This window comes from Pan troglodytes, chromosome 10, assembly GCF_028858775.2.
Source record: "Pan troglodytes isolate AG18354 chromosome 10, NHGRI_mPanTro3-v2.0_pri, whole genome shotgun sequence".
Classification (NCBI taxonomy): Eukaryota; Metazoa; Chordata; class Mammalia; order Primates; family Hominidae; genus Pan; species Pan troglodytes.
In genome coordinates this window covers 68,603,622-68,619,102 of record NC_072408.2, presented here as the reverse complement: position 1 = coordinate 68,619,102, position 15,481 = coordinate 68,603,622, and the positions used below count along the sequence as shown (strand labels likewise).

Sequence of the window (15,481 nt, the reverse complement as noted above, 5' to 3'; positions counted from 1 at the left end):
GTCTTGCCAATATTTTTAATATACAAATATAATGTAATTGAAATAATTTACATAAATTTAAAGCGAAATCATTGTTAAAAAGAGGAAATAGCATCTTTAAATACCTACAGTGAATTACCAAATATCAATTATATAAAATACAAACTAATAAACAAGTTTAGTAACTTGTTTTCAGTAATAGGAAATAGGAATTTCAACATTATCTGTTTACCAAAAAACACAAAGATTGAAGAGTCACACCAGTAGCACACAAATATGATCAAAATTAACAGGCAAGCTATCAGAGTATTTTTCTTATAACACATGACATTATATATATTAAAGTGTACCTATTATGTTATTTACTTCTGCATCCAAAAGGTTCTACAGGGTAAGCCTAAAATTTGTAGTGAAAAACCAGCCAATGGCATTAAGAAATTAACAATGAAGAGATTATAATTCTCATGCAATTTATTGTTCATAATATAGTGGCAGAAAATAGAAACTGGAATGTAAGAAAAATTTGAATTTTGAGATATAGTGGCTACCTTATATTTGTAAACATAATCAATACAATTAAATTCCATTCCACTCAGTAAAAACCCATTTGAAGCTTACTATGGGCCAGGCACTGTGCTAGCCCTAAAACAACTTAATGATAATGTTAATATAATGAAAATGAACAGCTAGCAATAGATTCCTTAAAAAATCCACCAGTAAAATCACAGAGCTCACATCTATGGTCTTTCAGTTAGAGAGTAATAAACTAATTTAAAACTATGAGCTATTTTCCCCTAGTTAGACCTATTAGCTATAAACACCTTTATACTGGGTGGGCAACAACAAAAACATAGAGAATAAAAGATCCACTAGAATACACAAAGTAAGCAAAATCTAATAACACAGCTGTCAAGAAAAGAATCACAGAATAATAATTTAAAATAGAAATTATATTTTGATGAAAACAATGACAGCATTTTTTTTAAGAGAGCTCACATAACGTGTTCTTATTAGAAAACAAAAATATAGCATTTTATTCTGTGATCCTTTCTGGTTGCTTTTCAGTATTTACTGACCTGGTCAAAGACATTGAATGTGGGCTAGCAAAATAGAAAATATGATATGGGGAGAAAAGGTAAAGGTTCAATTAAAATAAATAATACATGTCCAACAATTATTTATTTATTTATTTTTTTAATATTGAGATGGGATCGTACTATGTTGACCAGACTGGTCTCAAACTCCTGGCCTCAAGTGATCCTCCCATCTCAGCCTCCCAAAGTGCTGGGATTACAGGCATGAGCTACCACGCCTGGCCTCAAACAAATATTTAAAAAGCAAAGCAGTGCTTTCAAAATAGCAGGAAAAAGAACTGCCTACCTTCATTGGAATATTTGTAATAGTAGTTGAAGCCAAGTCAAAATGTTGCTGTACTAAAATATTCAATTTGGTAGCAAGATGCCGTCCTGCACGAACACTATGAACTTCACTGGTTAAAACTGGGGACAACTACAGAAAAACATACAAGAAAAATAATCCACAAAATATTAATTCATTGTAACCTACTGCTAAATATTTTAGTATAAGTCCATTAAAATTAAGTATTTTTAACTTTTTAGAAGTTGGAAAAAAAGGATCCATAAATTAACCATGACAATTATTTTAGCAATACATTTTCATGCATTCATTCACTCACCACATACGTATTAATCAGTTTGCTAGACACCAGAAACTGTGAGTATATAGAACACAGCAGTGAACAGACATAATCCCTGTCCTCCTGAAATTTAGAGTGAAATATTTAAATATATTTCTTTACAATTTTTACGTCTTTTTATCTATATGCAAAAATGATTTGAAGTACACTGCAGAAAAAATAATTTATTTTGTTGAGAGGACAAAACCCTGCAGATAAAACTAAAAGAATGAATGTGGAAATCGCCACAAAAATTTCATTCTGTCACCAATAAATAAGGCAGCTAGAAGTAGTGTACAACAAGATAACACAAAATCTTACTCATTCCAGGGCAATAATATTAATTACAAATAAATTTTCATTATCATAAAATAAAACTAACATTGCCACATTATCAAAAGAAGCAGAAAAAAGTTAATAAAAAAGAGGCTTATGCTGGAAACCACTTAAAAACACAATGATGGCAATAATGACTAAAAATACCACTTAACTACAAAAATTCATGGACGAAAGTAATACTAGCGATGTTTATATTAAATAATGCAAAATGAAAAACCAGGATATATATCTATATTTCTAAACATAAATTACTGATAGAGAATATTATGATGTGGATCTATTTGACAATCAACAGGATCATCTATTCCTTTAAAATTATTCAAATTTATTTAAAAAGTAAAACCAAGGTTGGAAAATAAGATTTTTCCCTCTGAATGTGTAAAATTAATTTTTTATTGGAATATATTTTTTCTTAAAGAGTGTATTGCTTTTCTAATAAGGAAAAAGATTTTTACAGAATAAAAATAATCACTAAAATAAATAAAATTTTAGGAACAATACAAACTATGTATGGTTTGTAACACATTTTGATAAAATAAACAAACATGACAAGGCAGGCAGAATAGGAAACACTTTAAAATCCACAATTATACCATAAAGAACCAACCTAGATGTCTTGACATAGAGGTTTACTTTGAAAACTCAAAATATTTTCTTGGCAGAAAATATTGGCAATGGATCATTTTAATGATAACCCTTCTCAGTATTTATTATTATTAACCACAATGGTCTTTTCTTTCATTATTTCAACACTCACCTCTTTTTTAGAACGATCAGATACAAGGCTGTCTTCACCAACTGGGTAGGTGTGGATCAAGACCAACTCACATTTTTGAATCTGCATGAGACTTAAAGAGAAATTTTTGACTTAAAATTTAAGAATACATAGTATGTAAAGAATTCAAGCAGGTAAACTATTAAAACCTTAACATATTAAAACATCATATTGCTACAATCAGATATTACTGTTAACCCAAAAGCTAAATATTACAAAGGCAGTATATGTAATTGCTATACCTGTATGAACACTTAATGAGTATACAAATTTAATTTAAATGCAAAAAATAATAATTGTGAGTGAGTGAAGGATAAAGAGAAAACTCTTATAATTAAGTCTAATTTTCAATAGATAACTGCAACAGCGAAAATGAATATATTGTGTATTAATTTCCCTTATACTAATATTTCTTAAGGATAAAATCAGGCAATACTAACCATTAGCTATAATTAGTTATTTCCAAGTTATAGGATTGGTAATGCTAAAAATTTCCCCCAACTTTTTATTTTGAAATTTCCAGACCCACAGGAAAGTTGAAAGAAAAGTACTATTCAATGAACAACCATATGTCCTTCACCTAGAGTCACTGTTAGCTATATTTGCTTTCTCTATATACTATACCTAGGTAGATGTACACTTTTTAATTAAACCATTGAGAGTAAGTTGCAGAGGGCTTGACGTGTAGTCCTGAACACTTCAGCCTGCTTCGCCTAGCGAGAACAATCCTACTCATAACAATATGACCGCACCTAAGAAAACTAATAATCACTCTAAAAAAGTCCACATTGCAATAGTTCCAAACATGTCTTTACTAGCTGTGACACAATCACAAATATACATATTGGTCTCTGCTCATGCTTCCTGGCACAGAGCTCCCAAAATCCTTGTAACTTCCTAAATGACAGGGGTGCTAGGAGCATCTTTTGCTCTAATATTTGGTTTCTGACCCCAGTTCTTGACACATAGCTCTTAAGTTCATTGGAATTTCCTGGATGACAGGAGCATCTTTTCTTCTACTGAGGCAACTTTAGTAGGATCCTGGACAGCTCCCCAATGGGGTCTGGTCACTAGAAAGAACAAGCAATGATTAGAAGCTCAGCAGCATTCAGCCCCACTCTGCTATCCTCCAGAGAGGGGACAGAAGCTAGATACTGAGTTAATAATCAATCACACCTACATGAAGCCTCCATAAAAATCCCTAAAGTATGGGGCTCAGAGAGCTTCTAGGTTGGTAAACACATCCATGTGCTGGGAGGGTGGTACACCCCAACTCCACAGGGACAGAACCTGATGCACTTGGGATCCTTCCAACCTCACCCACTTCATGTGTCTGTGCATCTGTATCCTTTATAATAAATCAGAAAACTGAAGTGTTTCCCTGAGTTCTGTGAGCCCATCAGAACAAAGTATTGAACATGAGGAGCGGGTTGTGGAAACACCTAACTTGTAGCCAAGTCAGACGAAAGTGTGGGGAACCACTAGTCGAGATTTGTGTCTAAGTGGGTTACAGTCTTGTGGAACTGAGTCTGCAATAACTAATCTGTGGGGTCTGTATTAATTCCAAGGATTGTCATAATTGAATTGTAGGACACACAGTTGGTATTCACAGAGTTGGAGAATTGGTGCGGAAGAAAAGCCCACACATTTGATCAAAAGTACTAATGTGAGTATAGAGGAAAAAAAACTGTTTTCCTTTTCAGAAACAGAAAAAGTTTTTTTAAAAAGTCACACAATGCAACTACTTATGTTTAGATGTGGTACATACTGAATAACGCCACTAACAACTTGCACATTTAACAATTTTTTAAAAATTTAAATTTAAATTAAATTAAATTAAAAAATTTTTTGAGACATGGTCTTGCTCTGTCGCCCAGGCTGGAGTGTAGTGGCACAGTCTCGGTTCAATGCAACCTCTGCCTCCCAGGCTCAAGCAATTTTCCTGCCTCAGCTGCCTGAGTAGCTGGGACTACAGGCACATGCCACCAGGCCCGGCTAATTTTTATATTTTTTGTAGAGACAGGGTTTTGCCATGTTGCCCAGGCTGGTCTTGAACTCCTGAGCTCAGGTTATCTCTCCACTTCGGCCCCGCAAAGTGCTGGGATAACAGGCATAAGCCACTACACCCAACACATTTTACAAATTCGAAACACAACTATGAGAAAAAAACCATCAAAACAAATACACATTATAAATTTATGTATTATTTTATCCTTTTGATCACCTTTCTTGTGGGAGAAAAGTAAATTAAAGTGAAAGGGAAAATGGAAAAAAAAGTTTCTGATCAAACATACATTTTTTGACTAATTTGTTGAGTCAGTAGAGAATTCAGGGAAACGCTACCAGTCAAGTTATTGGAAATAATTATAACATATATCTATCCACATGAACATATTTATTTCATTTATGAATTATACTCACTGATCTGAATTTGCAGCAAGCTTGTTATGTTCATGAATCGTTTCCTGGACACAGTCTTCAAGCATTCGCACATGACTATCACTATGGCATAAAAAAGATATAGCAAATTTAAAGGAATAAACAGTAACAGAAGAAATTCAAAACACTCTTCCGCTTTATTATGGTGTTATAGACATTTAAAGTTACTTCACTAAGGACTATCTTTAGTGTGCTAAGTCATACCACTAAACAACTAGCTGAAAAACCAGTGAGAAAAAATGTTAAATTTACCTACATGATGGCAATCTAAACAGTTTTCAATGAGATAAGTCTTTATTTTAGAATGGAACACAGCCTCAATATTAAAAGGCAAAAAAAAAAAGAAAAGAAAAAAATCAGAAAGGCCACTTGTAATATGCTTAAACGTAAACATGTAAACATGCTGTCTCTAGTATTCTGAAAAACTACAACAGGATTTTAAAATCCCCACAGTGAAAGAATTGCTATAATCAACACCTCACCTTTTTGCATTAGTAATACAGATTATTCGTCCTCTATTTCCAACACGTTCTGCATTCTCCATGAGTAGAGTACGAGCCTCATGTTGGTATTCAGTAATTTTGCAGAGAGTTTCCACTGCTGCAACAAGGCCATGCAGAATACTGCAGCACTCTGGATCTGCCCGAGGATTAGGAGGCCCAACAGCGGCTAATGCTGCCATTAGCTAAGTAAAAGGGAAAACAATTATGTTGACAAGAGTATGTGCAATTCAGATAAAAATATCACAAGAAAGAAAACTACACACCAATGTATCTTACATATATGGACATGAACATTCTTAAAAAAATAGTAGCAAACCAAATCCAGTAACACACAAAGAATTATACACCATGAACAAGTGGGATTTATTCTAGGAATGCAAAGTTTATTTAATATGCAAATATCAATTATTACAATACATCATATATCAATAAAATAAAAATCACATGATCATCTCAATAAACACAGAAACAGCACTTGACAAGATCCAAAACCTTTTCATAATTAAAAAAATTAGCAACAGAAGGGAACTTCCTCAAGAAGATAAAGGACACCTATGAAAAACCTACTGATAACATCATACTTAATGGTGAAAGATTGGATGAATTCTCCCTACTTATCAGTAACAAAGATGTTTACTCTCATCACTTCCATTCAACACTGTACTGGAAGTTCTAGCCAAGGTGATAGGAAAGAAAAAGAAATAAAAGAAATTCATGCCAAGCCCAGTGGCTCATGCCTGTAATCCCAGTACTTTGGGAAGCCAAGGCAGGACAATTGCTTGAGGCCAAGAGTTCAAGACCAGGCTGGGCAACAAAGCAAGATACCGTTTCTATAAAAAGAAAAAAAAAAAAAAACTAAAAAATCAGCTAGGTGGGGTGGTGTACACCCATAGTCCTAGCTACTTAGAAGACTGAGGCAGAAGGATCGCTTGAGCCCAGGAGTTCAGCCACTGAACTCTGGCCTAGGTGATAAACAGAGACAAGAAAGACAGAAAGACGGAAAGGAAGAAAGGAAGGAAGGAAAGAAGAAAGAAAGGAAGGAAGGAGAGAGAAAGGGAAGAAAGAAAGGAAGAAAGAGAAAGGAAGAAAGAAGGAAAAAGGGAAGGAAGGAAGAGAGAGAGAGAGGATGGACAGAATCCAGATTGGAAAGAAAGAGGTAAAACTCTTTCTATGTTGCAGATGACATGATCCTGAATTTACGAAATCCCAAGGTATCCACTAAAAAACTATTATAACTAATATACAAGTTCAGCAAACCTGTAGTATACAAGATTAATACACAAAAATCAATTGTATTTCTATATACTTATAATAATCTGAAGACTAAATTTTTTAAAATCCCACTTAAAACAGCATCAAAAATAAAATACTTAGAAATAAATTTAACAAGAACTATAAAACTTATACTCTGAAAACAACAAAACATTGTTGAAAGAAATTAAAGATCTAAAAAATGAAAAAACATACCATGCTCATGGATTGGAAGAGTTAATATTGTTAAGATGGCCATATTATCCAAACTGACCTACAGTGTCAACATAATCCCCAACTTCTTTTTAGTAATTGATAAGGTGATTCTAAAATTCATATGGAATTGCAAGGGACCCAGACTGGCCAAAACAATCTTCAAAAAGAACAAGGTAAGAAGAGTCACACTTCCTATTTTTAAAACTTACTACAAAACAATGGTAACCAAGATAGTGTGGTACTGGCACAAGATAGACATAGAGACATAGAAAGGTTTAACATAGGGAAAAGGTGTGACATGGATAACCAAAGCTAAACATTAAATATAGACAAGATTATACACAATTTATACAAAATGTACATTCTTTTATACATTCTTGAACACCAGTGATTTGCTATATAGTTGCTTTCACAAATGGAGATTCCCCCTCCATTCAAAATTTAAAAGCAATGAATGGGATATTGTGTACCTTCACCTCGGGAAAGCAAAAGAAGTAATAATTCCTTTATGACTAGCATACCTATCCATCAAATGCACACTTTTACTGCACTGCAGAGGTGCAGTCAGTAGGTACAAATCTACACAGATATGTACTTATTTTTATTCATACACTACTAGAAAGCCTTCACACTTCTTTCACAGTACCTCTTGAAAAAGGTAAACACTTCTTTCACAGTATTTAAAAAAGTAAGGTGGAAACGTATGGAATTCTTAAAATTGTTTTTTCAGGTAATAGTATATTAAGAACATTCTGGAATGATATTAGTGCAAAGCCAAGCCAATCAAAGCCTACTGAGTGAATTACCTCAAAAGAATGAAAGGTTAGCTTTGTTTACATATAATACTAATCACAAACATTTTAAGACCAAACAGTATGATAAAACACATTTTCTTTAAAAGCATTCTATTTAAAACTAACCTCGGAGAACAATAAAATAAAATAAAATTTAAAAAAAACAGAAAAAGAAGCCGGGTACGGTGGCTCATGCCTGTAATCCCAGCCCTTTGGGAGGCCGAGGCAGGCAGATCGCTTGAGGTTAGGAGATCAAGACCATCCTGGCTAACACAGTGAAACCCCATCTCTACGAAAAATACAAAAAATTAGCCAGGCATGGTGGCACACACCTGTAGTCCCAGTTACTTGGGAGACTGAGACAGGAGAATCACTTGAACCCGGGAGGCAGAGGTTGCAGTGAGCCAAGATTGCGCCACTGCACTCCAGCCTGGGCAACAGAGCGAGACTCTGTCTCAAAATAAATAAAAGAAAAAGAAAAAGAAAACAAACAAAAAATAATAAAAACACCTTGGATGGGATTGTTACCACTGCATAGCACCCGTTAACAAAAAAATTTTGGCATTAAATAATTCAAATAATGTATTCAATTATTTCACTAAAGCCTTGTTTCTCATGTTGTTCACAGTCATCAGGGAAGGACCTTGTAGACTGAAGTCTTCTATCCAACTAAATAATGGCAAAGAACATAAGCTACTAGTAACTCAGTATCTTTAGACAAATAATGTTAAAACATAAACCTAACTAGTTGAGCATGAGTTGATTTCTGCTTCCTCCACTAAAATCGAAGTAAAAGATTTTACTTACTAAAAAACATAAACCTGGGCTGTGCGTGGTGGCTCACACCTGTAATCCCAGCACTTTGGGTGGCTGAGGCGGGTGGATCACCTGAGGTCAGGAGTTCAAGACCAGCCTGGCCAACATGGTGAAACCTCATCTGTACTAAAAATACAAAAATCAGCCGGACGTGGTGGCAGGCGCCTGTAATTCCAGCTGCTCGGGAAGCTGAGGCCGGAGAATTGCTTGAACCTGGGAGGTGGAGGTTGCAGTGAGCCGAGATCGTGCCACTGCACTCCAGCCTGGGCAACAAGAGTGAAACTCAGTCTCAAAAAAAAAAAAAAAAAAAAACACTCATAAACCAAAAAAGAAAGCATAAACCCACAAGTGTGAAATGAGTGGAAGAAGAGACAACAATGAACAAGAGAGACATCAACAAGAATATATAAAAATGGATGAAGGAGTGGTGATGAACTTAATAGGACTGAATATGCAGAAATCTAAGTGCCCATGGAAAGTAAAAGGCAAAATAATCCAGGAGAAGTTCAGAACTGGAGAATCCAGGAGAAGTTCAAGAACTAGAGGCACCAATTACCAAACACAGCGGGGAAAGGCAAGATACTAAAAACGTCAATAGCTTGAAGTCAGTTTAAGGAACAACTTGACTCCCAGATCTTACTTACACCCTACCCGTGTAAGTGACTACATCTCCCCTACCCCACAAGATACAGAATCACATTCTTTGGAAGAACTGAAACTGAAAGGTATCAAACATGGATACCAAAAGCACATAAGAGAGTAAAGGTAAGATACTAAATCACTACTGCGCAATAGAACTTACTGCGATGATGGAAATGTTCTCTATCTGTGCTGTCCAATACAGTAGCCACCATCTATGTGAGGCTTACTGTGCATCTGAAATATGGCTAATGCTACAGAGGAAATGGTATAACTTACCCTCTCCCGTCTCCCAGAGAGCTGACAACCAAGTTGTCATACAGATAAAAGAGTAGAAGAACAGTCCCAGAGAGACCATCTGTCAACTCCAATATTTGGAGGTTCCCTAGAGCAAACAATCGGCTAAAACTACAATGAAGTATATAGTCAGCAATACCTACTCCATAACGTGTAGATTTTCTAATCTGCCATTTAGTGCCTTGCTTTTAAATAAGACTGTCTAGCTAACTATCAGCAGGCATTTAAGAAAAGCCTCAACATAAAAAAAGAACTGTGAGAACACAGAAGGCACAAAAGAAAACATCAAATAAACTAATGTTAATACCTGCAGGTAAAATTACACCCATAAAACAAGAAAAGGATATGACAAAAACAGACATAGTTAAGAGTATAAGTCAAAGTTCTTGGAAATTAAAAGTACAATCAAATAGAGAGTTCTATACAAGGGTTAAAAGCGTCAAAAAAGCAGAATGACTGACAATGAGATGATCAGTGAGAAAAACAGTAAGGAATTTAATGCAGGAGGTCTAACATCCTAGGAATGGATATTCCTGAAAGACACAGAACACAGAGACAAGAACATTATCAATGAAACAATGCAGGGAAATTTCCCTGTACTGGAAAATATGAAGCCTAGCACAATGGATGAGAACAGATCAACACCAAGGCACACCACTGAGATTCTAACAGCTTTCAGTGCGAAATTATAAAGAAAAATGGTGTTAGGCTTCTCAGCATTGGAGGCTATAAAACACATAATTTTGTGGAGTATATAATGCCCTCAAAATTTTGAGGAAAAAGTTATTTCCAACACGGAATTTCTACACCCAAAGTATCAGCAAAGGGCAAGGTAAACTACAGGCATCCCGGAGGTTATGTTCTACCAAAACAAAAGATTACACAAAGAAAAAGAGAGGAAAAAAAATGGGATCTGAAAAATAGGGAGAGAAGGATGATAGGAGTGCAGTGGGCCTAGAAAGCAGCCAGTTCAAACTGGAGCAGAAGACTGTGCTCCAAGAAGTTCCTCAGGGGACAAAATCAAACTGCTGAATTATCTAACACATTTATGATCAAAATATTGGGCAGTTTTGTAGAAGCATGAGAAAAAGCAGCAATGGATATTATGAAAACAAAACACATGAAGGGGAGAAAAAGGAGATAATAAATAATTCCAAGAATAAACAAAAAGCTATATAAAGAACTAACCATATATATTACTTGGCTTAACAGTGAATAATACTTTACGTAGATGTTATAATGCCAACATGAAACTTTGAAATAACCAACAATTCTGACATATTAATATTGAGAACACAAGGGAAGGGGACAGGCATTAGACATATGAAGGTCAGAAGTTCAAGACCAGCCTGGCCAACATGGCTAAACCCTATTTCTACTAAAAAATACAAAAATTAGCCAGGCATGGTGGCGCACACCTGTAGTCTCAGCTACTCGGGAGGCTTAGGCAGGTGAATCTATTGAACCTGGGAGAGGTTGCAGTGAGCCGAGATGGCGCAATGCACCCCAGTCTGGGTGACAGCAAGACTCCATCTCAAAATAAATAAATAAGTAGATAAATAAACAGAGAACTCAATAAACAGGAATAAAAACATGTTATTTATAAATCTGGAAGTAAATATGACAACTACTAAAAAATGGAAGTTTGCTTGGGGGTGCTGGGTGTAGGGAAAGCCTAGAATGGGGATAGCTGTTTTCATATGACTTGGCATTTTAACACTATATGCAAATCCTAGAGTGATTTAAAAAATTAGTCATTTTTTAAAAAAGTATTACCACATTTAGATAATTTACAAATGGCCACAGCTCAAAATCTAACCATACCTCCTGTAAATTTTGGTCTTCTTGAGTCCAAGAATTTAAAACATGTGCTCCAGAGTCACTCACAATAAAATTCACCTAATAGATTCCAAAGAAACAATTAGTATTCAACTCTAATTTCACTCAATCACCAACATATTTTCAAGTAATATGCAATTTCTAACACTGTTTCACTGATTCATTCATTCTTCTTTTTATAGTTACAGAATGTGTAGTACATGCCAGGTGCTATTGCTGGCACTGAGTATATGGGAATAGAGTGATGAATAAAAAAGTTCTGTCACTCACAATGTGGGGAAAGTCAGGGGAGGGGAGTCTACTAGGACAGAAGGCACTGTGGGAAGAATACAAACAAATAAATGAACAAGATAATTTCAGAGAGTGATAAACGCTATGAAAAATAAGTTAATTAGCTACTTTAGATTGGGTGGTTACAGAAGGACTCTCCATAGAAGTGGCAACTGAAGGCAATCCAAAACCAGTCACCGTAAAGTCAGGGATAGACAATCTGGGTACAGCAAATAACAAATGCAAAGGCATCTAAGCATATACTCTGGAAAGGGTGAAAGTCAGAGCAGGCAGTGGGAGAGGAGACAAACTCAGAGAAATAGGCAGGAGCTGGATCATATAGGGCACTGAAAGCCAAAATAATGGATATGGTCTTTACGCTAAGTTTTAAAGTAAAATGCAAATTTGAAAATTTAAAATTACCTGCTATCAGGTAAGATAATGACAAAGAACATTTTGGAAAACTTATCAAATGATGATTCTGACCCATGTTCCTTTTTGGCTAGAGGGTTAGATTTCTTTCTTTACTCTGGACAACACGATCTAATCTATAATCTTTTTCCCTATATATCGATGAAATACCAGTTTTCCTTCCTCCCCCAAGAAGTTTGATAATTGGTCTTCTCTTCCAAGGCTTATCTGACAGGGATATATTTTACAAGTCACTTTAGGTAGATTTATCTCTTTTAAAGCTTACATCAAGGAAGTAAGTGTTATACTTACACGGGAGGAAACTGAGGCTTGGAGAGATTAAGAAATATGATCAAAGTCACACAGCTAGTAGTTAACCATGCCAAGGTCTGAACCAAAGCCTGCGCTCTAAATCAGTTACATTCCCTCTCATTATATATTTTTATCATACACAGAATGCACACAAATTTTAAGAAGGGCTTATATTTTAATTTGGAATATATGTGAATGTATAATATCAGACTATGTACACCTTTACTCTACTGCCCTACCTTCCTCAGTCTAAGAATTGGCTAGGTCCCAGCCTAGGCTGCTTCAAGTAAGACAGAAAGCAAGTCTTCCACTTGTGGCTAAACAAATGACTTTCCCAAAATAAGACATTTAAGATACTGAAATCTAAGATTAAACTTTAATACCTGTAATTTCTGTCAATCATCCATTTCTCTTCTTACTGATAAACCATATCCACTTAGCATTCTTAAAAGTATTTCTTTCTAATATGGCCAAACAATACAGCAGTTTAGTATATATTTGCTAAAATTGCAAGCAGCCAGCCAGCTTAGGTTCAAATTCTGGCTCTGCCTCTACGTAACTATGTGACTCAGGACAAGTTTCTTCTCTTTACCTCAGTTTCCGGATCTACAACAGGGAAGCAACAAACAAGACTGACAGTCAGCTGCTACATGCCAGCACAATTTGACAGCAGCTCTCAATGGTCAGTCTGTGTTCTATACTGGTTGTTACATACTTTGAATATTGCTTCAATAACTACAGTTCCTACCTAACATGACTGTTATGAGAATTACGGAAATTAATAAATATGAAGCAATTTGAAATATGTCTGGCACATGTAAAGTGCTCAATAATTGTTAGCTGTTATTATTACTGGCCCCAATTAAATATCCATTATATATTAATCCCAAAGGGCAGCGTTATGTACCACATTTTTAAGTAATAAACACACAGTCATTATCTATAGCAAATTCATATAAAAATTCATTTATGCAGTTAAGTACATCCCCAAAATCATGATTTTGTTTGTACTTCACACTCACCAGCTTTTTGAAAGGAAATATATCATACATTATTCTACAATATTCCATGGAAGATTCTACTGAGCAAGTCCACAATGATTTAGATATGGGGGCCAAAGGAATGATTCCTTGGGTTCTATTCTTCACCAGCATATCAAACTCGACATGCTGCCTGCAAGATTCTGCCATATAAGGGCAGTGATCCACAACAAACACTGTTTTATGAGATTCAGAAAAAATCTTCATTTTGTTTTAACCTGTAAGGGGAAAAACATATTAGCCAAATATTTGTACATAACATCTTACATTTTTTCTAATTTTCTCAAGAAGATTGTCTTTCCCTCAAGAAGACTTGGTAGGGAACATGAATAATATGTTCAAAGAAATCTGTCCAACAAAGGACAGTTTAATGAGGTCATGACCAGAAAGCAAGGGTATCAATACACCATATTAGGCTGTCACTCTACCAGGCACAGACAAAAATACCAGTGCATGCATTTTTGGTTTTGCTTTTAAAATGAACTTAAAATTGTCAGAGGGAAACATTTTGACATTTAATTGTATTTGATTCCCTTACATATACGAAACATAAGTGACAAAGACTCTTGAAATACAACTTTATGATCCTTGCTAATTGACATTAGTCACATATAAACCCCAAGCCAGCATTTTTGCACTTCCCTCCAAGAAAAACGTTTGAAGGGGGACTGGCGGGTAGGGGTGCGGAATTAACAGGAAACAGGAGTGACAGCAAAAGAAAAGGCCAAAACAAAGATAAACATCTCCTAAGATAACCGCACATCAGGTCTTCCCCTTAGGATAAGGACCCCAACTTCACACTCTCCCCTTAGCTTTTGAAACATCACAGTAATTTACCAGGTAGAGCAGAAAAACTTAGTTGTTACCATCACACTGGTGTGTAGAAGGAAATTTAAAACTTCTAAAACTTTTTCTTATTAAAACAGAGCATACGGTACTCCCCTGCTTCGCTAACAAAATCTTATACTGAATAGACAATCCACATTCGAAAAGCACATGGCAAGCAAAGCCAAAGTGTTAAATCAAAACGAACTGATTTCTTACGATCCAGCTATTTTCACCTCTTGCTTTCAAGACGCATCTCCCCTTCATGCAAAACTCTCTTTGAGAAACCTTCTAGACCCACTTTGCTGGAGGGTGGGGGGTGGAAAATACAAGGTGAGTGGATAGGGAAGACCTCAGGATCGAGGTTCGCTTACTTTCGTGCCTGGTCCTGCAGTGAAAACGAACAGAGGCTATGGACCACAGCCTCTCTGGAAAAGGCTGCTGGCTGGGCGGGGAGAGTCAGCGCACAGTCGGGAGTGTCTGGTGCCACAGACAGGGGACTATGCTTTCCCCGATCATCTCCTAGCACACCGGTCCTTCCCAGGCTTCCTAAGAGCAGGAGCGCGCGTGCGCGTGCACACTCACACACTCGGGCGCGCGCGTGCGCACAGCGCTCTCCGACAGCCCGGCCAAGCCTCCCTTCCCCCTCGTAGGGCCAGGCGTCCCAGTCGCCGAACAGGAAGAGGGCGGGGCCAAGGAGGAAAAAAAAAGCCTCCACCCCTCGAGATTTTCCACCCGCTAATTTTCCCAGTAACCCATTGGGAAGCAGGATCTGGGCGACCTGAAAGCCTCCCCAACAGCGAAGTACCAACCACGACCCCCTAAGCGTACGGCCCACCCACCCGGTCTCCCCTTCTCTGTCTCTCCACCCAGGCCGGTTTCCCCTGGAAAAACTCGCGAGACTTTGCGAGAGGCCGAGCGAAAGCCTGGGAAGGGAGGAATAGGGAGGGACATAGAAGGGCCCCGCCCTGCCTTCTGGGGCAAAGCGGAGAGTGGTCGGTTCTACCCCACAGTAACGCGAGGAAGGAAATCTCGCGAGG

At 36.6% G+C, this 15,481-nt stretch overlaps 1 protein-coding gene across 10 annotated transcripts in view; it reads right to left on the bottom strand.

Annotated features, from left to right (window-relative positions):
* The window catches only part of INTS13 (integrator complex subunit 13), a 33,317-nt gene extending 17,840 nt beyond the window's left edge, over positions 1-15,477 (bottom strand). For 3 of the 10 annotated variants that reach the window (XM_016923758.4, XM_063786871.1, XM_063786873.1), the window contains exons 1-6: positions 14,816-15,072; positions 13,599-13,834; positions 5,711-5,913; positions 5,211-5,291; positions 2,772-2,862; positions 1,360-1,488 (exon numbers count right to left, since the gene is read on the bottom strand). In XM_016923758.4, coding sequence (XP_016779247.3) covers positions 1,360-1,488; positions 2,772-2,862; positions 5,211-5,291; positions 5,711-5,913; positions 13,599-13,823 — 729 coding nt within the window. In that variant the 5' untranslated portion in view covers positions 13,824-13,834; positions 14,816-15,072. Of the gene's footprint in view, positions 1-1,359; positions 1,489-2,771; positions 2,863-5,210; positions 5,292-5,710; positions 5,914-11,568; positions 11,644-13,598; positions 13,835-14,815 lie in introns of all 10 variants that reach the window. The other 7 variants (XM_009425704.5, XM_009425706.5, XM_520806.7 and 4 more) reach the window with 6 other exon arrangements.
* Between the last annotated feature and the right edge of the window lie 4 nt (positions 15,478-15,481).